The 22473-nt window shown below is 40.0% G+C and overlaps 2 protein-coding genes across 15 annotated transcripts in view; both read right to left on the reverse strand.

The window, feature by feature from the left end:
* Positions 1–1547: 1547 nt before the first annotated feature.
* Positions 1548–12772, reverse strand: LOC139383237 (zinc finger FYVE domain-containing protein 21-like). Of its 6 annotated transcripts, none has more exons than XR_011628717.1 (9): positions 11352–11530; positions 7904–7954; positions 6400–6568; positions 5633–5708; positions 5349–5440; positions 4934–4987; positions 4260–4340; positions 3642–3772; positions 1548–3486 (listed from the first exon to the last, which is right to left on the reverse strand). XR_011628717.1 is itself a non-coding variant. In XM_071127679.1 (8 exons), exons 1-8 carry the CDS (start codon positions 11475–11477, stop codon positions 3451–3453), a joined length of 735 nt encoding a protein of 244 aa, XP_070983780.1. In that variant the 5' UTR covers positions 11478–12772; the 3' UTR covers positions 1548–3450. The 6 variants fall into 6 exon arrangements, 4 of the variants coding, with proteins under 4 accessions (XP_070983780.1, XP_070983782.1, XP_070983781.1 ...); XR_011628718.1 differs by having other exon boundaries at positions 3642–3800; XM_071127679.1 differs by lacking the exon at positions 4260–4340 and having other exon boundaries at positions 11352–12772.
* Positions 12773–15044: 2272 nt separating this feature from the next.
* Positions 15045–22473, reverse strand: part of LOC139383677 (kinesin light chain 1) — a 38236-nt gene continuing 30807 nt past the window's right edge. For 3 of the 9 annotated variants that reach the window (XM_071128211.1, XM_071128212.1, XM_071128213.1), the window contains exons 14-16: positions 22140–22270; positions 20604–20670; positions 15240–18130 (exon numbers count right to left, since the gene is read on the reverse strand). In XM_071128211.1, the coding sequence (XP_070984312.1) occupies positions 18065–18130; positions 20604–20670; positions 22140–22270 (264 nt within the window). In that variant the 3' untranslated portion in view covers positions 15240–18064. Of the gene's footprint in view, positions 18131–20603; positions 20671–20703; positions 20775–21278; positions 22271–22473 lie in introns of those variants that run through there. The other 6 variants (XM_071128214.1, XM_071128215.1, XM_071128218.1 and 3 more) reach the window with 6 other exon arrangements.

Below are 22473 nucleotides of genomic sequence, written 5' to 3' on the forward strand. Positions count from 1 at the left end.
ACCAAGTTCAATCTTGGTTTCATCAGACCAGAGAATCTTGTTTCTCATGGTCGTGAGAGTCCTTTAGGTGCGTTTTGGCAAACTCAATTGTTAGCGTTGTCATTTATATTGATGATGAACTTTGGATTTTCAAAAATGTTTTTAAATATTATAAAACATGCTTAAGGTGGATTTATTTTGTTGTTCACACAAAGGTTTAATGTGAAACTCTGTAATATTGATTGTAAGAAAAATGATATTATTTTTAATAGCCGTTATGAATTTATGTTATCATTCGTGCGAGTGTAGTATTTCACTACTCTCACATTAACATCTGCTAACCATGTATGTGACCAATAAATTGGATTGAAATGTGTATCAAACCGTTGAGACTAAAAACATTTCAAACAAAATATTGAAAAAGGTCAAAAACACTCAAAATAATGTCTCACAAAATGTATAATATTTCAGAGCCATATAAATAATACAGATATTACAGTAGGGGGTCATTTTGACCCAGCCTATGCATTCTTGGGCCGCCATGTTTACTATGCATCCTAGGGTTAAAATTATTATTGACCATTCATTTAATAATGCAACAATCATTGTCATGATTTGTAAATACAATTGATGAGAAAAGAGTTACAATTTAATGAGTTAAAATAATGGACATTTCTTGACACATATTATTAGATATTGTAATAGGATTACTATTAAGACAGTGGCAGTAAAAAGGGAGACCATAAAGAGCAGTGGTACTTACCAGAACTGCTAAACGTGTCATTTTGACAATGCCATCTAGTGCAAAACTACCAATTTCAACTTGAGTGAGTACTGAATGTAGATAACATAAATAATTGAATCTGGCCATCACAAATACTGATGCATCATGCAGAAACAGTTTATATGTCCAGCATTGGGGCATTAAAATAAGCCTGAACCGTAGGGCAAGGATATATACAAAATTTAGTGAATTCAGATAGTGGACATGAGGCATAAGATGCATTACTGAGTTCCGGCAGAAGTGATTCATTGTCAACGGAGCAGTCCCCAATGCTACGTTGGGGGGGGTACCACACTAGGCTGCGGTGAGTTCTGCGGTACGCATGCGTTTAATATTTTTAACTCGTTCGTGGCTTTACAGTGCGGTTGTACAAACGGAAGTACAACTAGATAAAAGCTAGCTAGTTGTACTTTGCTTTTCACAGACTCCATGTGTGTTAAGTACGGTAAATGCGGGCAAGACTTCCGGAAAAACAAAACGCATATGCATTTGGTGGACATCGGGCATTAGACAACATTCTTGTGAACTAAGCAAGGACTATCAAAGGTCCTCAAAGTGAATAGCCATAGTATGCATTTTTCTTGACACAATGCATCGTACAAACACATTCAGCAAACACCATGTCAACAGGCCTGTTACCATATTAATACAATTGATTAGAGTGCACCCTACTTGGGAGCAGTCCTGATACAAAAAATATATATATAAAACCTTCTAGATTCCGGCTAAATGTCCACAGTTCTCTGGTTTGATAATACAAATAATATTTCGTCAAAAATGAAAACCTGTCTTAAGTATTTTATTTGGTATGTGAAGCATAATACGTTGGATATAAGCCAACAAAACAGAAGAGTAAAAGTGTTACATTAAACAGCATATTGTACCCTTAGATTAAGGGTTAGATTGTTGGTGTTGTGGCTGTGCAATTCATTTATAAAAAGTAAAGCAACCAAACATGAAAACAAAATGTTTAAGTCATCTTGTAGTGTAGGAATAAACATTTTGTTATACAAGTGCTACAAAAACTATACTAAATATTTTAGCTGTAAAAAGTACATACACCGCATTGTGTTAAAATAGGAATATTTAACAAAATAGTTTATACAAAAATTCTATGTATGGGACTACATTTAAAGAATTTAATAAACTGTGTACACACACACACACACACACACACTTATGTGGAAACCTGCTCGTCGAACATCTCATTCCAAAATCAGGCATTAATATGGAGTTGGTCCCCCCTTTGCTTCTATAACAGCCTCTTCTGGGAAGGCTTTCAACTAGATGTTGGAACATTGCTGGGGGAACTCGCTTCCATTTAGCCACAAGCATTAGCGATGTCAGGCACTGATGTTCGGTGATTTGGCCTGGCTCGCAGTTAGCGTTCCAATCCATCCCAATGGTGTTCAATGGGGTTGAGGTCAGGGCTCTCTGCAGGTCAGTCAAGTTCTTCCACACTGATCTCAACAAACCCATTTCTGTATGGACCTCACTTTGTGCATGAGGGCATTTTTATGCTGAAACAGGAAAGGGCCTTCTCCAAACTGTTGCCACAAAGTCGGAAGCACAGAATAGTCTAGAATGTCCTTGTATGCTGTCGTGTTAAGATTTCCCTTCACTGGAACTAAGGGGCCTAGCCAGAACCATGAAAAACAGCCCCAGACCATTATTCCTCCTCAACCAAACTTCACAGTTGGCACTATGCATTGGGGAAGGTAGAGTTCTCCTGGCATTTGCCAAACCCAGATTCGTCCAACGGACTGCCAGATGGTGAAGCGTGATTCATCATTCCAGACAACGCTTTCCACTGCTTCAGAGTTCAATGGTAGCAAGCTTTACACCACTCCAGCCAACACTTGGCATTGCGCATGGTGATCTGTTCAGACACCCATTTCATGAAGCTTCCGACGAACAGTTGTTGTGCTGACGTTGCTTCCAGAGGCAGTTTGGAACTCGATAGTGAATGTTGCAACAGAGGACAGATGATTTTTATGCGCTTCAGCACTCATCGGTCCAGTTCTGTGAGCTTGTGTGGCCTACCACTTTGTGACTGAGCCGCTGTTGCTCCTAGACGTTTCACAACAGCACTTACAGTTGACTGGGGCCGCTCTAGCAGGGCAGAAATTTGACGAACTGACTTGTTGGAAAGGTGGCAATCCTATGACAGTTCCACGTTGAAAGTCACTGGGCTTTAGTAAGGCCATTCTACTGCCAATGTTTGTCTATGGCGATTGTATGGCTGTGCGCTCAATTTTATACACCGGTCAGCAATGGGTGTGGATGTAATAGCCAAATCCACTTATTTGAAGGGGTGTCCACATACGTGTGTGTGTATATATACCACTAGAATCAGTGACTAATCTGTGGATCCCTAAGGAAGGGGTAATGATCCAAATCTGCCAGCACTGAAAGTAGAGTATAGACAGCATGAACAAAGAAACTTAACTTGAACTATGTCACAGATCACATAAAAAAAATGACCTTAAAAGCGTTACGTGAAGGGAAATGGTTATGTCAAAGATAACATTAAGAATAGCAGCATTAGATGGGTGGTTGGCCAAATAGTTCAATGGATTGTTACTGAAATGCACTCTCAGCATTTAGAGAATGTGAGACGGAAGGGTAGGAAAGAAAACACTTGGTCTGTGCCATCACTCTCAGGCTCTGGGCATCTTAGCAATGAGTCACCGGTCCCGAGCTTCATACAGCAGTTTGGCAGCCTGTCAGAGAATAGACATAGTACAGGCAGAACTATTCAACCACATGCACAGTACGTAATGGCAGGTCTGAAGCTTGGATATCACAACATAAATTCCAGTAGTATCAAATATAATCTTCCTTTTAAAACACAAGCCAGCCTGTTAATGTGGTGTACCTTGTGCATGGCAGCCAGCCATGAGGAGGCAGTCTTCTTGTCATCTGCTGCCTCCATGCGTAACTGCTGAGGGTCCTGAGAGCCAGTGGGTTTGTAGTGGAGCAACATGCCACTGGCTCTGGAGTTTCCCCCTGGACACAACACACAGTTAAGCACAGCCTGGTCTCAGACCAGACGTAACATAGTAAATATGTTATGTATGGTTACATAAGACAGATGGTTACTTAGGGTGGTTGGTCGGGGTGGGTGAGCATATAACACAAACATCTACCAACCCAAATCTCATCACGTACAACTTTAGCATTTTAGCAACTACTGACTACTTTTTAGCATGTTGGCTAACCCTTTAACCTATCTCCTGAACTTAACCCCAACCCCTAGCTAACATTCACCACCTAGCTAGAATTCGTAACATATTCCACATTTTGCAAATTTGTAAAATATAATACAAATTATAATTCGTAACATATCATATGAAATGGGTGATGGACATCCACAAATATTTACCATACGAAACACAACATATAATACTAAATGGAGCGTCTCGGATTTTCGTACAGAATAATAGAAAATGCTATAAGACCAGGTTGTTAAGTAAGGTACAGTAACAACACTCACTATCTTGGGATGTACTCTAAAAGCTTCAGCTCAGACTTTGTAAACCAAAACTGCTACCTGGCTGGTGTTCAAACTAATGACCTTGGTGAAAAGAAAAAAAAAGTAACCTTACAACATATCTCAAAAGGACACAATAACAAACATTGATTAAAGAAAACATGCAAGTGCTTCTTTGTTAACGACTGGCATGTACCATAAATCACTAAGAAATCTATAGACTTGAAAAAATAAACAACATATCAGACGTTCACAGAAGAAGTTGATAGGAATGAGGGAATATGTTTGGATGTCTTGAGCTGTGAACTGGGTTGTGTTCAGTAGGCACAAAGTGGAAGAAAACAGCCCAAACAGAGAGAAACAGGAAGGTGCCACATGGCAACTGTCAAATCAAGTGTTTTGATATGGTGTTGCCTAATGGACACCAGCCTGGTCACAGTTAGAGGGGCAATGAGACTCACTCTGGGTGTTTAGTTACACACAATCCCCCCCATGGAAGCATGCATGGGACACGGATTTGAAGGACGTTGCCTTTGTTCTACCACTGATATAAAATGCATGTACAATGATAACAAAGGCATCCTTATCAAAAGCAGGGCAACAAACTCTGGAGGCAGGTGAATTTAAGATGGAGAGGAATAAGGGAGAGAGGGACGAGGGAGTATAACAGTGCTAACCTTCAGAGATATACTGACTGTCCAGCAGACTTGGGTAAGTGTGAATGTCATTCTCTAAAGTCATAAGGAGAAAGGCCAGGCCGCCCAGGGAGAGAGGGAGAGAGTGTTTTAATATTAAAGCAGAGAGGAAACAGTCAGGCACAACCACCACCTCAGTATACTTACCATGCTGTTAGATCAGTTAAGGGTTTTCAAATCAATACAATGAAAAGACAGTCAACAGAATTTTACTGTGGATTTGTGATTATACTTCCGGTCATAAAGAGGAGATGGAGCTAGTTCCTCCACCCACAGGAATCCATGTCTCTTAAATCAATAAGTGTTCAAGGAGCTGCACAGTATCGCTGCTGTACGGTCATACTGCTCTCTGTACTGAGAGCAATCCAGCCAGAGAACATCTGATCCAGAGCTTTACCTTCAGGAGTGGACTCCTCCGTCAACACCTGCATACTGGAGATCCGAGACAGTTCCACCTCAAAATGGCTCTCCCCATCAAAGAAAATATACCTGAGTGGAGAGGGAGATAAGAGACCAAGAGAGGTGAGAGTGATGTACTGAAAGTCGTTCAACTGGAAAATGTACATATTCTAAAGTGGTTCTATCAAAGCACAGATACAGTATATGTACTTCCAGCATTAACCTAAATAACTCCATTCTAGATACTTTCCCTTTGTGTAAAATGTAAAACACTCACGATACCTGTGGTTGTTGGAGAGACGACACATCATGGTCTCAGACGTCTTTGAGGTGCCCAAAGTGACAATAAAAGAACCACCTGAGTATGACAGAGAAGTCATTACCAGTGAGTGAAATTAAAAAAGTATACCAATCAAAAATCCCTCTATAAATTCATCCAACTGTAGATACCTCCCAGTCCACTGGTGTTGTACTAAAGGATAATCTTGGTTAACCCAGAACTAAAATCTATCTTAATTTGGTTGTTTACATAGTATAATCTCTAGTGGACAGACAAATGATACAGCATTGTTTGACCATGCTATCTGGCTAACATGACCCCATTAGTCCAAAATGCTACAAGGCTTTCTCTCCAGGTCCCTGCCACTGCAGCAGACCCTTGCCCTGGAGCTCACCATGCTGCAAATGGATTTTTAATTACGGGCCTGGCTGAGTGGAAGGGGCCTATTTATAACCACACTGGTCTGCACCAACACTCTTCACTAGCCAGGAGGGGGTAGAGCGGGGCAGGACAGCATCACCTCAGACCTAGCCCTGCTCACTAACCGCCCTAATAAATAGATAGATAGATAGATAGATAGATAGATAGATAGATAGATAGATAGATAGATAGATAGATAGATAGATAGATAGATAGATAGATAGATAGATAGATAGATAGATAGATAGATAGATAGATAGATAGATAGATAGATAGATAGATAGATAGATAGATAGATAGATAGATAGATAGATAGATAGATAGATATGATTCATTCCTTTGAACTCACCTCCCATAAGCACTTTGAGCTGTTTGTCGTAGAACTCCATTTCCTTCTGGGAGACCAGGCTGCACTCACCACACTGCCGGACTGGGTCGACGAAGCACATCCTGGGCAGAGCCACCTTCTTACTGCAGCACTTATCACAGAAACACCGGCCACACCGCCGACAGTGGTGCTAAACATCAACAGAACAAGAGGAAGGGAAGCAAAGGTCATAATAGGCAAAACTATGTATCCTATTGGCAAAAGTAACATTTTGGCTCAAAGTCAGGTAAAAAAAATTTTAAAAAAATACAGTTATCTGATACAATACATGACCAAAAGTATGTGGACACCAGCTTGTCGAACATCTCATTCCAAAATTATGGGCATTAATATGGAGTTGGTCCCCCCTTTGCTTCTATAACAGCCTCCATTCTTCTGTGAAGACTTTCAACTAGATGTTGGAAGAAAGACCCCACATCATTCAGCCACAATGGCATTAATGAGGTGGGGCACTGATGTTGGGCGATTAGGCCTGGCTCGCAGTCAGTGTTCAACTTAATCCCAAAGGTGTTCGATGGAGTTGAGGTCAGGGCTCTGTGCAGGCCAGTCAAGTTCTTACACACCGATCTTAGAAAACAATTTCTGTATGGACCTCACTTTGTGCACAAGGGAATTGTCATGCTGGAACAGGAAAGGGCCTTTCCCAAACTGTTGCCACAATTGGAAGCACAGAATTGTCTAGAATGCCACCGTATGCTGTGCGTTAAGATTTCCCTTCAATGTAACTAAGGGGCCTAGACCGAACTACGAAAAACAGCCCTAGAGCACTATTCCTCCTCCACCAAACTTTAGTTGGCACTATGCAGTCGGGCAGGTAGCGTTCTCCTGGCATCCACCAAACCCATATTTGTTCTTTGGACTTCATCACTCCAGAGAACGCTTTCCACTGCTCCAGACTCCAGTGGCGGCGAGCTTTACACCATTCCAGCCGACGCTTGGCATTGTGACCTTAGGCTTGTGTACGGCTGCTTGGCAAACACATTTCATGAAGCTCCAGATGAACAGTTATTGTGCTAACGTTGCTTCAAGAGGCAGTTTGGAACTCCGTAGTGAGTGTTGCAACCTAGGACAAACGATTTGTATGCGCTAAGCGCTTCAGCTCTCGATGGTCCCGTTCTGTGAGCTTATGTGGCCTACCAGTTCACGGCTGAGCAGTTGTTGCTCCTAGATGTTCCACTTCACAATAACAGCACTTACAGTTGAACGGGGCAGCTCTAGCAGGCCAGAAATTTCACAAACTGACTTGTTGGAAAGGTGGCAATTCTATGAACCGTGCCACTTTGAAAAGTCACTGAGCTCTTCAGTAAGGCCCTTCTACTGCCAATGTTTGTCTATGGAGATTGCATGGCTGTGTGCTCGATTTTATACACCTGCCAGCAACAGGTGTGCCTGAACTAGCCAAATACACTCATTTGAAGGCGTGTCCACATACTTATGTATATTATGGGATCATAGTAAATCAAACCTTTCTTGTAAGGAAGTCATATTTTTTGTCACACTGCATACAGCTTGGGCACTGAAAGAGGAAAAGGACATACTTTTGGTTCACTCAATTTCAAACATGGACACAACAATTTGATTCACAGTTTAAATGGATTACCAAAATGCCTCTCCTTTACACTAAGATGATCACAAACCTAAGGCTTACAGTAACATACCCACAGACTTTATTTATTTAACTAGGCAAGTTCTTATGTACAATGACGGCCTACCAGAAGGCAAAAGACCACTTGCAGGGACAGGGGCTGGGATTAAATATAAAATAAAAAATATAGGACAACACATAGCACAACAAGAGAGATGCTACATAAAGAGAGACCCAAGTAAAAGTTAGCCTAACACTGACTGTTTTAATGCCACCACGTCACAGCATCTTAAAGATCAGTGTACCATTCAAATACATGGGTGAAGAGGCAGTGGTGTGACAAGCTGCTGGACAGGTTTACTGTAAGGTTCACACACAGCTATGACTCATGGCCATCCCCCACTCAAGTGTTTTCCAAAGTGGACCCATGTCATAATCATGATTAGCCTGGGTAGCCGCTCGTGGTCTTTATGGATCTCGACTATCGTCTGGGCTTGATGTGCACAGCCTGTCCCCCAGCGACTGGTTTGTACATAAAACATTCTCCATTAAGGCAGCAAAGGCTTCGATTACCTCAACTTGATTTTTTTTTTTTATAAAAAAAAAAAAAAAAAAAAGTGTACTTTCTTTATGAAACACATTTTCCACCACCATACCAGTGGCTAATTAATAACTAGAATTATAGGAATGATACTTTCTGATGTTGTATGAACTAGGCAAGTCAGGTTGCATCAGACCAGTGGAGGCTGCTTGGGGGAGGACAGCTCATAATAAATGGCTGGAGTGGAGCATTTCATTAAATCCACTCCAGCCCTTACCATGAGCCCTTCCTCCCCAATTAAGGTGCCATCAGTCTGTTGTTTACCCCTGGCTGAATGCAGGGCACAACATCAAGAAGTAGCATTCGTACGCATTAGACACTAGCATGGTGGTGGATAATCAAATCCCCCCCCCAAAACATTTATTGGTCACGCACACATATTTCGCAAGTGTTACGAAATGCTTATGCTCCTAGATCCAAAAGTGCATTGATCCCTAACAATACATGCAAATCCCAAATATTAAAAAGGAAATATGTATACTGAACAAAAATATAAAATGCAACCATTTTAAAGATTTTACTGAATTAAACACAGTTCACATAAGGAAAATCTATGGATTTCATGACTCAGAATATAGATATGCATCTGTTGGTCACAGATACCTTAAAAAAAGAAAGGTAAAGGTGTGGATCAGAAAACCAGTCAGTATCTAGTGTGACTACTATTTGCCTAATGCAGCACATCTCCTTCGCATAGAGTTGATCAGGCTGTTGATTGTGGCCTGTGGAGGTCCTGGGCTGGCATGGTTACACATAGTCTGTGGTGGTGAGGCCAGTTGGAAGTACTGACAAATTCTCTAAAGTTACATTGGAGGCAGTTTATGGTAGAGAAATGAACATTTAATGATCTGAAACAGCGATGTTGGACATTCCAGCATGCCAATTGCATGCTCTTCCAAAACTTGAGACATCTGTGGTATTGTGTTGTGTGAAAAAACTGCACATTTCAGTGGCCTTTTATTGTCCCCAGCACAAGCTGCACCTGTGTAATATCCACTTCATGATATGCCACACATGTCAGGTGGATGGATTATCTTGGAAATGCTCACTAACAGAGTGGTAAACAAATTTGTGCACAACATTTCAGAGAAATAAGCTTTTTGTGCATTTGGAACATTTCTGGGATCTTTTATTTCAGCTCATGAAACCCACACTTCACATATTGCGTTTAAATGTTTTGTTCAGAGTATATCACGTGTATAAACATTATTGATATTATATGAATAGAAACATTTGTATACTATATAGAAAAGCAGTAGTTATATAGGATGAACCTTGACAAGAATACAATATATACATATGAAGTGGGTAAAACAGTATGGCTCATGTGGGGGAGGTCCTTGATGATATTCTTGGCCTTCCTGTGACACCGGGTGCTGTAGATGTCCTGAAGGACAGGCAGTCAGTCCCCGGTGATGTGATGGGCTGACTGCACCACCCCTGTGGTTGCGGATGGTGCAGTTGCCGTACCAGGCGGTGATACAGCCCGACAGAATGCTCTTAATGGTGCATCCGTAGAGGGTCTTAGGGGCCAAGCCAAATTTCTTCAGCCTCCTGAAGTTGAAGAGGTGCTGTTGGCGGTGTGGATGGACCATTTCACGTTGTCAGTGATGTGCACGCCAAGGAACTTTTCCCCTACAGCCCCCTTCGATGTGGATGGGGGGTGCTCCCTCTGCTGTCTCCTGAAGTCCACGATCAGCTCCTTCGTTTTGTTTACGTTGAGGGAGAGGTTATTTTCCTGACACCACTCCGCCAGGGCCCTCACCTCCTCCCTGTTGGCAGCCTCATCAGTAATCAGGCCTACCACTGTTGTGTCATCTGCAAACTTGATGATTGAGTAGGAGATGTGCATAGCCACACAGTCATGGGTGAACGTCAATAAAGTGTGCATATTTTCCACGCTTTTTTTTGCCTTCTCTTCATTAAATCTAGTTAAGGAGGAAATTGAAGCCTTTGGAGCCTGAATGAAAAATGTTTTACGTATGAACCGGATGCCGGTGGGCACAAGTGTTTCATCCGGTTGTGCACATCGAGCCCAATGGTGGCTGCCCAGGCTAGATCATGATGCATGTGAACATCTCGAAGAGACGGAGAGAAAAAAACAACTTCTAATTAACAGCAGTGACTTGCTGAGGCAACTTTGGTTCTGTATTTTGGTGGCACCTGATGCAAAGCAGCTAACGTTAGCTACTTGACAACGTAGTTACCTAACTAGTTACTGTATTGACGGCTCCATGTTGTCTAACTAACTTAACGTTACTAGCGAGAACACTACAGGCAGCTTTGGCATTTATAGCTGAACAAGCCACTTCGATACAACTACCACCCGAATGTATTTTTTTCGTAACAGATTAGGAGAATTAACCTAGTACTTTAGGAAAAGGGTTAGTGAAAATGCTCTCCTAACCTAGCTAAATTACATAGGAAAAGTCACTTCGCGACGTAGTTGTATCGAAGGAAGAGGCGTGTTTTTAGGGAATCACATTTACAGCTAGCAAACTGCTGAACATTGTTAAAAACAACACATGCCAAATGAAGTAGCTAGGCAGTTATAAAACAATGTTTAAAAAAAAAAAGCACACGTATATCTTTTTAATACTAATAATCATACGCCTTTTGGCATTCACTCGTGGGATAAGTAACGTTAGCTGGCTACTGTCCCGTACAGACATTATCAAGTCCGAGCGGCGTTGCCCTATTGTAATTTCCTCTCCAATAGTCTCTTACCTCTTTGTCCGGGACCCACTGGGGTTCATCTAACGAAAAAGGGCTGTTAAACGCTCCATTCTCCGGGACCATTCGAAGTCCACTTGGGCTTCGGACCAATTTCTTGCCATCAGGCACTGTAGACATTTTTTCAGAACCTCTTTTTTTAGCTCATACTGAAAAACATTCATATCGTATTTGATGGACAGAGCCGTTGTCCAATATAAATGCGTGGAGTATAATCACTGATGTCATGTGATGAACCGCAGCAAACGAAAAGCAATGTTGTTTTGGTTTTCTGATCCCACCCACATTTTTTCATGACATTTTAGGAAAAACATCTACACAAACTAGAGCTGTGTTCGAATACCCATACTAACATACTGTATAGTATATACTACATACTATTAGTTCAGCCGTGCGAGAGAGGCAAGTTGAGTTTTCCAGGGTTAGAGTAGTGCTGAAGTTGTCATGCTGAGGCAGTGAAGAAGGGTTAAGGGGTAGGAGTGGTGAGAGTAGCAGAGATATACCCGTACAGAAGGATAGGCCAAAAAGTGTTATAAGTTTCAGCAAGATTGGATTTTTAGTATTTATAGCAATGCTTATCGGCTGTACTACAGGGATGAAACGGAAGTCGCATAAAATGGAGGTTGCGGTGGCAGCTGCAGAGAGGTATTTGGGTGTGCGAGACTTGAAATCAGAAGAGTTCAAGGGTGTGGTGATGTCCCATCCTTTCAGAATGATGGCATGAGGTAGAAATAAATACATTTAATTAGTGGAGTAGGGTGGTGTTAATTTTATATAATTTTGAAATTAGTGAATGTAGTGTTAGATGGTAGGGTATTTATTTAGTACATTTTTATGTATCAAGCAAAGTATAAGGGAGTTGTACTCCGGTCTAGTAGGTGGCGGTAATGCAACAAATTGGATGCCAACCGCCGTTAAACCTCATAGAAGAAGACTATTAGTTAATTTTAGTACACTGTAAACAAACCGTATCCTTTCAGTTGAGCGCTTTGCCTGTCTTCCGGAAGTTTATGCAGTCTATATGCAACCTCTTGCTAGATTGTTAGCATAACAAATTACTAGCTAGACATTTTACGACGGTTGTGTTCTTATATTCAATCTGGAGTGCCAGAGCGCACGCTGGACGCTCTGGCCGAGGAGTAGGGTTGATTCCAGCGTTCTGACCTTAAAACCACAGTCACGCACCCAAGCTAACTGGCTAACTACTTCCAGAAGACACAAATGAGAACACCTCACTCTGACCATTCTACTCGCCCTGGCAGAGGTGGTTTGGCAGTTTTCATGTTATCCAGAGCGTTGGTGACTGTAACTACTACGGGCAACAACTTAATTACGCATTTTGCCGAGGTTTACTGACACCGGCCATATTCAACGGGTGTTGAACGTTGTACCGGTAAATCCATCAGTTGTTCTGCGCTCTGGTACATTGACGAGTGTTCTGAAATCGGAGTAGCTATTAGAGCGAATTTATGAAACCACCCAAATGTCCATTGACAACGCAGAAGGCACTTAGCTAAGAATGACGGGAATAATAAAGTCAATAAACGTTGGATAGTTAGTAAGCATATAGTTAATATACTGGCAATTTTGATGTATTAGTAGCCAGGTAACGTTAGCTAGCTAACATACCGGTACATACTTCTGTAATGATAAGGTATGTAAGGATAGCGTCGCTAACAAATTGTCAGACAACATAACGTGTAAGGTAACTTATTTGAAAAGTCCTGACTTTATTACATTACTTAACATTTGTCATAAATAGTTCAAGCAATGAATTTGTATCCGCTTTCGTTGGACTTCGGCTGCACATTTTCCGCCTTTTTCTTCAAAGCTGTGAAGCTACGCCCATTTCCCGAAATAATTGCATTATCGGCCCTAAAAGCACGGAAATAGTCTCCTCTTTTATACTTCGTATTTTGGCTTTTAATCGGCAGGGTTTCTTGTCATGGATCTTCAATTATAAGCATTTTTTTTTCTCCACACACATTATATATGGAATAATCTAGACACTTCTTTGTTTTTAGAATATTGGTTCAGCAATAATATCCTATTGGTGAGCCAACTTCTTTTATTTATTATAAGGAATTCTTATCACTTTACACCTAAATATTTTGCAATTGTTTTAGATACCATTCCCTCATGTGTTGCTTTATTATTCAGGAACGTGTCAAGACCTGACCCTTAGAACATACCTACAATTAATCCTGTTGAATCAGTAGGAAACATTTGTTTTTCTTTAGGTCCATTCAACAACAATAGAGCCATTCAAGCCTTGTTTCAGCAGGATGTTGTATCTATCTATACCTTACTGGAACGGTTTTATTGATATCTGTTGGAAAAAAAGTTTGGATGTTGCCACACACATACCTACTAATTAACAAAATTAAGGAAGTGTCTTTTAAAATTATTCATAAATATTATCCTGCCAACCACTATATGAAGAAGTTTTAAGAAAAACATAAATTCAAATTGTACCTTTTGTAATGACCACCCAGAAATGGTGTTGCATCTTTTTGTCATTGTATTCATGTAAGGAATCTGTGGCGAGACATCAGTAGATTTATAATTGAACACATTTATAAAGATGTTACACTATTATGGAGAGATGTACTGCTTGGATTATTTACCTACGATATAAATAAATTGAAACGATGTTATGAAAATAATTTAATTATTTTGGCCAAATTTCATATTAAAAAATTTACATTTACAAACAAAACACCACATTTCCTTACCTTACTAAAATAAATGTAACTATGTTTTAATACAATTAAATACTCTACCAACAACAAAGATGTTAGAATCTTTGGCATAATAACTATATCTATACTATGACCAATAAGCAAACTATATACTCAATTTACGTAACAAATAGTGTGGTTAGTATGAGTATTGAAACACAGTTTAGGTTTCCATCTAATTAGCAACAGATTTCCATGCGAAATTGCGAATATTAAAAAATCCGAATAAAAACGATATGCGCATTTCCCCACCAGAGATGTTTGCATCAAATTGAATTGTTGCAATTAAAAGGCTGTGAGTGATGACATAATACATAAACATACATTTTGATGTTAAGTTCTCATGTACCGAATAAAAAAACAAGTTAAATGGGTTTCCATCGCATTTTCAACTCAGCTGATGGTTTTCTCGCCATATAGCAAGTGTGCCCACTCTGGTATTAGCACGTGCGCTCTAATCAAGAGCGCGATCTCCTGTTAAATTCATTATAATTTATTTAATCTGTAGCCTAATAACTGCATTCTTTCCCGACGTGTCGTAGTGGGAGGACCACACAACATGTCATTGCGTGACTCCACGTTTACTTCGATATGGTTATTATATCAATATTTACGCATAAAAGCCTTTCCACCAATATTTCCCGCATAATTCAATATACCGACACAAAAAAAGATCCACATTGTCTATCTAGCGAATTTTGTTTTGTCGACATTTTTAAAGTTTATCGAAACATTTGTTTCCATTCGGCATGTCATTACTTACTCGCATAAAAAGGTTGGATGGAAACCTGCTTACATTTAGGAAAAAGTAGGAATAGTAACATTGATTTGCAATGGATAACACTACAGATTATTTTGATATGACATAGCAACAAACAACAATTGCTTCACCTATATGATTTCTAATCTTGTATCTTTAAAAAAAAAAATCAAGACTCATTAAAGATTTTAGATTCACTAAACAAGATCAGTTTTTGAAAGTTTATTAATTGATTGATTACAGATACAGTATGTATAGTCTACTTAAAATCCAGTAGGGGGCGCTGAGGGAATGATCATTATCCTGTATGTCTATCTCCCCTGTCATGCTATGATCCAATGCTCCTTTATCAGACCCAAAAATTATAGAGGGACTAAGAAAAACATTTGTATTATTTTATTCATACAATATATTTTTGAAGGGCAAACACTTCACCACTGTTTATGGGCTGATCCAGCCAGCACAGCAGGCAGCCTAAAGGAGAGAGGCTGGGAGTTTGATCCTATCTTCAGTGCATCTCAGGACATCCCCACACATACACACTCCAGGCCAACCCCAAACAAACAAACATTTCACTTTCAAAAACAAAGGAATAGATGGACAGTAGAGAGGCTGGTGCATTGACTGTTAAGACCCACTAACAATATGGTAATGTCATCATGAAGATTTCCCAACAGTGTTTCACTGGTGGAGTTAGTTTTGCATGGCCTGTTGCACCAGGTGGGTTGAGATTTCCCTTAAGAACCATTGGAATGGTCTAAAAGGATCAAGCGGGGGCACCTGGCCATGCAAAACGAATTCGACCATTAGTTCAGGGCTTGTTGCCCTTCTCCATAGGAATATGTGCATCACCTCAACAGTGACTCAAGAGTACCACTGCTCATAGGATTACTAATTTCAAATAATTAACCACAACGGTCTTTGAGTTTAAGAATAGGATTCATTATCGTTACTGTTTTGCCAGTAAAGCAAAATACGTCAGGATCAATACTTTGAAGAACAAATAATATCTGCCCAGGCATTTGAGGGATTTCATGATTATTTAAGTTTGTAAAAATATGGTCATAAACACAGGGTCAGGGGGTGATTACATTTCAGAAATTAGGGTCCTATTTTCTCTCAACACAGTATACTTGAATTAATGCTTCTGATATAAAGCATACATTTTGTCCTCAATAATTCAATGTCTAGCCCTATGAATTGATGTGCCTTTCTAATCAATTGGACACTGTAGTACCTTACCAGTAATTCTGAGCGAACACATAATGGAGAAAACACAAATAAAGCAGGTTGATGATTGACAGACAAACTGATCAACAGTCAAATGGGAGCATCCAACACATATTTAGCTTACAGGTTTGTGCTTAAATCAACGTTCCTTGCATTTGTATATTCTATTCTGACAAGCACAATGTTACCACAATGTTTTAAGAGTATGATGTTATATATACACATAACAAGGTAAGGCTAAAAGTTTGCACAAGTTAATCACATGCTTCGTTGTGTTACACATGTAAAAGTTTTTCAAATTACCAACTGCATTCTGCATAGAAAAGCCTATGCCCGTTACTGAGCCACTAAATATATATATTTTTTACAAACTGCAGTATAAAGTTAACTATACCACAGACCTCTGCTTGAAATGCTCAAACAATTTCTGGTATTTACTAAGCAAATTACTCACTACACTGTGGTTCACTCTGTTCATGACAGTTAGCTTGTTCATCATTAAAATAAGTCCTGTTCCTTGGACAGTCTAACTGGTGTTTTCCCTTTATCCCTAACTAGTGTTGTTCCTGGTGAGGGACTGGGGTCGACCCTGGTCCTATGCTTTCTAAAGTCAAATGTTAGTCACCTTCCTTACATAAGAGAACGATATCACACATCCCCATCAACAGCCCACATTAACACAGTCCACCAAACAAGCAGTCCACACCCATGTCAAGGGTCAGTAGGGTGATGACTGTGAACCAAAATAAAGCATGCTCCAGAAACAAAAAATCACTAATTTTAAAGTTTTGAGAACAAAGTAAAACGATGCAAATGTGGTGGTGACAGACCTGCAATAGATCTATTAAAAATGTTCACTTTTTGGTTGGCTATTCATAAAGTACAAGTCCTTTAAGATTAATTTCACTCTTTATACACAGTCTTACTCTTAATTCATCATTTAACATCCAGAAACAGACTGGTACAAATTGTTAAACAATGTTTCTACTCTAGATTGTAACAATGTTATTCACCTATTACTGGAAATTGCATTTGACCGTAACAGGTTGGTGTTAAATATCTTGTGCAGTCAGTGTATAATATCAAAACTAGCCTGGTTAGTGATCTTCTGTTCTGTGACAATCCTGAGAAATCGACAAGATATACTTCATGTGCCAACACAACGCTCCTGCCTCATAACTTCATATACATGGAGCAGTTTCTTCAATTGCAGTAAGTAATATCACTTTAAAAAGAGGCAGAACTATCAGTTTCTAGAACTCTGATGCCAAGAAACAAAAGATTCCCCCAGAGCAGCGTAGGAAATACAATAAAACAATTTACACAACCCAAATGTAAACATTAAACTTCATATAAGCACAGCTATCACTTCAATAAAGACACACAGGACATCATTTTGGACGTAAAGGGGAATGAGATACTATATTGCGACCTCCTGAACTGCTCACCTATTCCATTAAAGTGATAACCAAATTATTATTCTTTAGATCTGTGGAGGAAAGGTAGAAAAAAGCAACCACACAGAAAATAAAAATGAATGTTCTCTCTCATGAGCACTCAATCACAAAAATATATGTGCACACTTACATCCACTCACACTTGACTTAGCATTATACACTTGTCCTTCATTATAACTAATCTCATGTTGCAAAAATATATTTTGATATTAAGAGAAAACATTTCAATAAAAACACCCTCTAAGAAAACCAGCGACTAGATCAAAGTGCAATGAGATTGTTAAACCTACGTGCTGTAGCCAGCTGTAGTGAGCAGATGGACGGTTGTGTGTGGTTTAGGAAGGGTTTGTTTGGTTTAACCTGGGGGGGGGGGGGGGGGGGTAACAGTTAGTCAGCTATGTACAGGATTATATTGGAGGGGGATAGCTCATAGGGGGAGGCAGGATCTGAAGGTTGGGGGGGTGGGGGTCAGGAGACTGATCCCACGACCTCTTTCACCTCTCCACTCAGTTCTAATCTTCAATGTGCCAGGTCATTGTGGCTGGCACTCAGGTCACGACTGTTTGTCAGATGATTATTTTGCTCCTAGAGAAGACAACAGAGGGAATAGGATTCAGAATAGGTTGAAGAAATACAACAAAAAAACTATTCATGTAGAGGGTCCAACATCACAGATAAAACATCCTTCACATTACCATGAAGAAAGTGTTTTTCTTGAATATGGAATATTTACATTTGATTTAACTAGGCAAGTCAGTTAAGAACAAATTCTTATTTTCAATGACGGCCTAGGAACAGATTCAATATATATAGATTCAGTGCCTTGAAAACGTATTTATACCCCTTGACATTGTGTTACAGCCTGATTCAAAACCGATTAATTTAGTTTTTTTCCTCAACCATCTACATACAATAATACCCCATGATGGCAAAGTAAAAACATGTTTTTAGAATTTCTGCAAATTTATTGAAAATGAAATACAGAAATCTCTCATATACACAATTATTCACACCCCTGAGTCAATACATGTTAGAATCACCTTTGGGTAAGTCTACGAGCTTTGCACACCTCGATTTTACAATATTTGCACATTATTCTTTTAAAAATTATTCAACCTCTGTCACATTGGTTGTGGATCATTGCTAGACAACCATTTTCAGTTCTTGCCATAGATTTAAGCAGATTTAAGTAAAACTCGGCCACTCAGGGACATTTACAGTCTTCTTCGTAAGAAAGCATAGATTTGGCCTTGTGTTTTAGATTATTGTCCTGCTGAAAGGTGAATTCATCTCCCAGTGTCTGGTGGAAAGCAGACTGAACCAGGTTTTCCTCTTGGATTTTGCTTGTGCTTGGCTCCATTCCGTTTATTTTTTATCCTGAAAAACTCCCCAGTCCTTAACGATTACAAGCCTATCCATAACATGATGCAGCCACCAATATGCTTGAAAATATGGTGTGATAACTCAGTAATGTGATGTATTCGATTTGCCCCAAAAACATAACGCTTTGTATTCAGGACAAAAAGTGAATTGCTTTGCTAAAATCGTTGCAGTATTATTGTAGTGCCTTGTTGCAAACAGGATGCATGTTTTGGAATACTTTGATGTACAGGCTTCCTTTTCACTCTGTCATTTAGGTTAGTATTGAGGAGTAACTACAATGTTGATCCATCTTCAGTTTTTTCCTATTATAGCCATTAAACTCCAACTGTTTTAAAGTCACCATTGGCCTCATGGTGAGATCCCTGAGCGGTTTCCTTCCTATCCGGCAACCGTGTTAGGAAGGACGCCTGTATCTTTGTAGTAACTGGTGTATTGGCACACAAGTGTAATTAATAACTTCACCATGCTCAAAGTGATATTCAGCATCCGTTTTTATTGTATTTTTTACCAATCTACCAATAGGTGGCCTTTGCGAGACATTGGAAAACCTCCCTGGTCTTTGTGGTTGAATCGGTTTTTGAAATTCACTGCTCGACTGAGGGGCCTTACAGATAATTGTATGTGTGGGGTACAGAGATGAGTTAGTCATTTAAAATCATGTTAACCCTATTGCACACAGAGTGAGTTCATGCAACTTGTTAAGCTCATTTTTACTCCTGAACATATTTTGGTTTACCGTAACAATGGGGTTGAATACTTGACTCAATACATTTCAGCTTTTCATTTTTAATGAATTAGTACAAATAAAAAATAAACATAATTCCCCTTTGACATTTAATCAATGTTAAATTCAGGCTGTAATACATAACATGGAAAAAGTCAAGGGGCGTGAATACTTTCTGAAGGCACTGTTGAGTTTCGCTATTGAGTATTTGGGGAATGTGGTACATATTATAAATGAGATGTCAAAATCTGGAGCTTGGTGACAGTGATGAGTGGTGCACAGACCGGCACTGTATTCTGGAGTCACACCCTTATCGTATGGTGGGTTGGCAAAACCAGTATATCACCATGTAGAAAGGTCCCATTGTCCAGTGATGCATATTCTCAAATCAAACCATTCAGATGAATCTTTCTGAACAATTGATACAAGTCAGTTAATAACAGGAGTAAAACTTTTAAAAAAGGTTGCTGTTGATCATCCGGTTGCACACTATTATCCCTGGTTCATCTTTGATCTCATTTCTTCACTCATCATACAGCCACAGAAATCAACTGTCAAAAGGTGTTATTTCCCACATCTACCTTGCACATCATTCATTATTGCAAGTTGTGACTAAGGGGTTATAAATGAGAGAGAACACCATGAAAAACATGTTAGTCTGTGAACCACTGATGTTACCACACACATGTTCACCATTTCATTAGTGACCAATTTCTGAGATGACTGCCCAGGTGAAGAGGGGCAAGGGCCAGTTTGATCACAGATCACAACCAAGAGGACCATTGGGAATTTGAGTTTCATAAAGTGAGGTCTCAGAGAGTAGTGTAAGAAAATGAGATAAACAAACAAAGGGGAGGATGAGCGAGGAGAGACCCAGAAAACAATGGGGCAAGATTGGGTGATGTGAAAGATGGAAAGATGGAGAGGGGGAGATACAGTTGAGCTCCTTACTTGGTAGAGGTCTCCGGCAGCATTGTCCACCACGTTTAGAACACCTAGTGAACTGGCTCGCTTCATGCTGCATCCAGAACAGTGACATGCAAGGAGATGTCGGTGAGGGGTCGAGGGTCAGGGGTGAGGAGAAGGACATGTGGCCAATGGAGATGGTATGTGGGTTAATAACTATAATGAGACCCACTCACATGTTAGTTTCCCCAGACAATGCCCCCACACAAATACATAAAGCATGAGCTAAATCATACTCTTTAACCCTGGTTAAATTGGTGGTACCACACCTGTACATTTGTAAGTAGAATCTTTGAAGCCGAATGCGCTGGAAAGCACAGCAGACTTTTTTACAAAATATCCAAATCAGTAGTTCAGTCAAATGCCATTTTTTGGCTTTTCTTTACCCTATAACATGTAGGACATACTTAACAAAAGTTCATGAGTGTGACAAAGCAATTGATTAAAGGGAGTATTTTGAGTCAAATTAATTTGTGCCTGTTGCAAGGGGAAGAATATTGTTTTGTATTGATCAATACAGAGTTCTCTACTGTCTCCTGGATTAGAGAGAAGTCATCATAATGGGGTTAATTCAACATCGAAGAGTTAGAAGCAAAAAGAGGAAAATGAATCAAAGAATACAGAATTCCAGCAAACAGATGAGGCATGCTGTAGCCATTCGCTTGGAAAAGTTTATTTGTCGATAAAAGCACAACACAGCACAGCACAGAATATTAGAATATTAAAATAAAAGATGCCCATGCAGAAAAAAATAAGTTATGACAAAAAATTCTCCAAGAAACTATTGAAAATTAACACTAGGTGCTAATATTTGCACCTTCTTAAAATGTAGTTTAAAAATGGTGAAAAAAACAGAAGACAATATGGCAAGAAAATAAATAAAATACACATTTCAAAGCAGACAATGAGTAGTAGTAGTGTGGTTATCTAAAGCGCTCAGCCATTCTCTTTAGTCTCCAGATTGTCCATCACAGCTGATTGAGAGTACTCTGTGTACAACAGAATAAACTAGGCAGAGCAGCAGATGTGACTTTTTATACAAATTATAAGGACATTAAATAGAGAAGCTGCTGACTGAGGCACTTTGTGTCCTACTACTCTGCCCAACTCTCTCTGCCAGTCAGCTCGAAGCACTTCCTACACTGGACATATCCACACAGGCAACATAGTCTGGAATACTACCCTGCTTCTAGAGAGTGATATTGTGCCAGTGAGAGTCAGTACCAGTCACAATATGTGGCATTCATAGTGTATGCCAGTGAAAGTGCACAAGTATCAGCCGCTTGAATGTGTTAGTGCAACCCCCAGTGATTCATGACTTGTGCCAAACAGGACTCAGAGATACACAGTTAACCCACAGCAGAGTAGAGATCCCTCCAGCAGAGGGGTGGCTTAGTCTTTTCTAGGCAGATCTAGTGGCAGCACACCAATCCAGTGGAGCGAGGTGGAGAGGAAGGGCCTCACCCATGGGGCCCTCTGTGCATTAGGGGTCAAGGGTTCAAAGGTGAGGTGGATAGTTACCCAGGGTTTTTGGGCTCGCTCTCCCGTGAGCCACCGCCCTTCAGCTTGCGGACCAGTTTCTCGCTGCTGCGGCGAATAGAGGCACGGAGTTTACTGAAGGAGCCGCTCCGCTTCAGAGAACCAGAACCGTCCTGATGAGAGAGGCCAGAGGGTTACACTCTCACGCACACACAGAGATCTGGTTCAGTAAATTATTTTCATAGACATGTGTCTGCATGTGTGATGGACTGTGCATTTGAGAGTGTGCTTGTCATGTGCATCTGATTAGACTCTCTATTCAGACAAAATGTCATCCTAAGTGTGCTATTCAGAAATGATGCTATAAAGAAATCAG

The sequence above is a fragment of the Oncorhynchus clarkii genome, chromosome 25 (genome assembly GCF_045791955.1).
Source record: "Oncorhynchus clarkii lewisi isolate Uvic-CL-2024 chromosome 25, UVic_Ocla_1.0, whole genome shotgun sequence".
Taxonomy (NCBI): domain Eukaryota; kingdom Metazoa; phylum Chordata; class Actinopteri; order Salmoniformes; family Salmonidae; genus Oncorhynchus; species Oncorhynchus clarkii.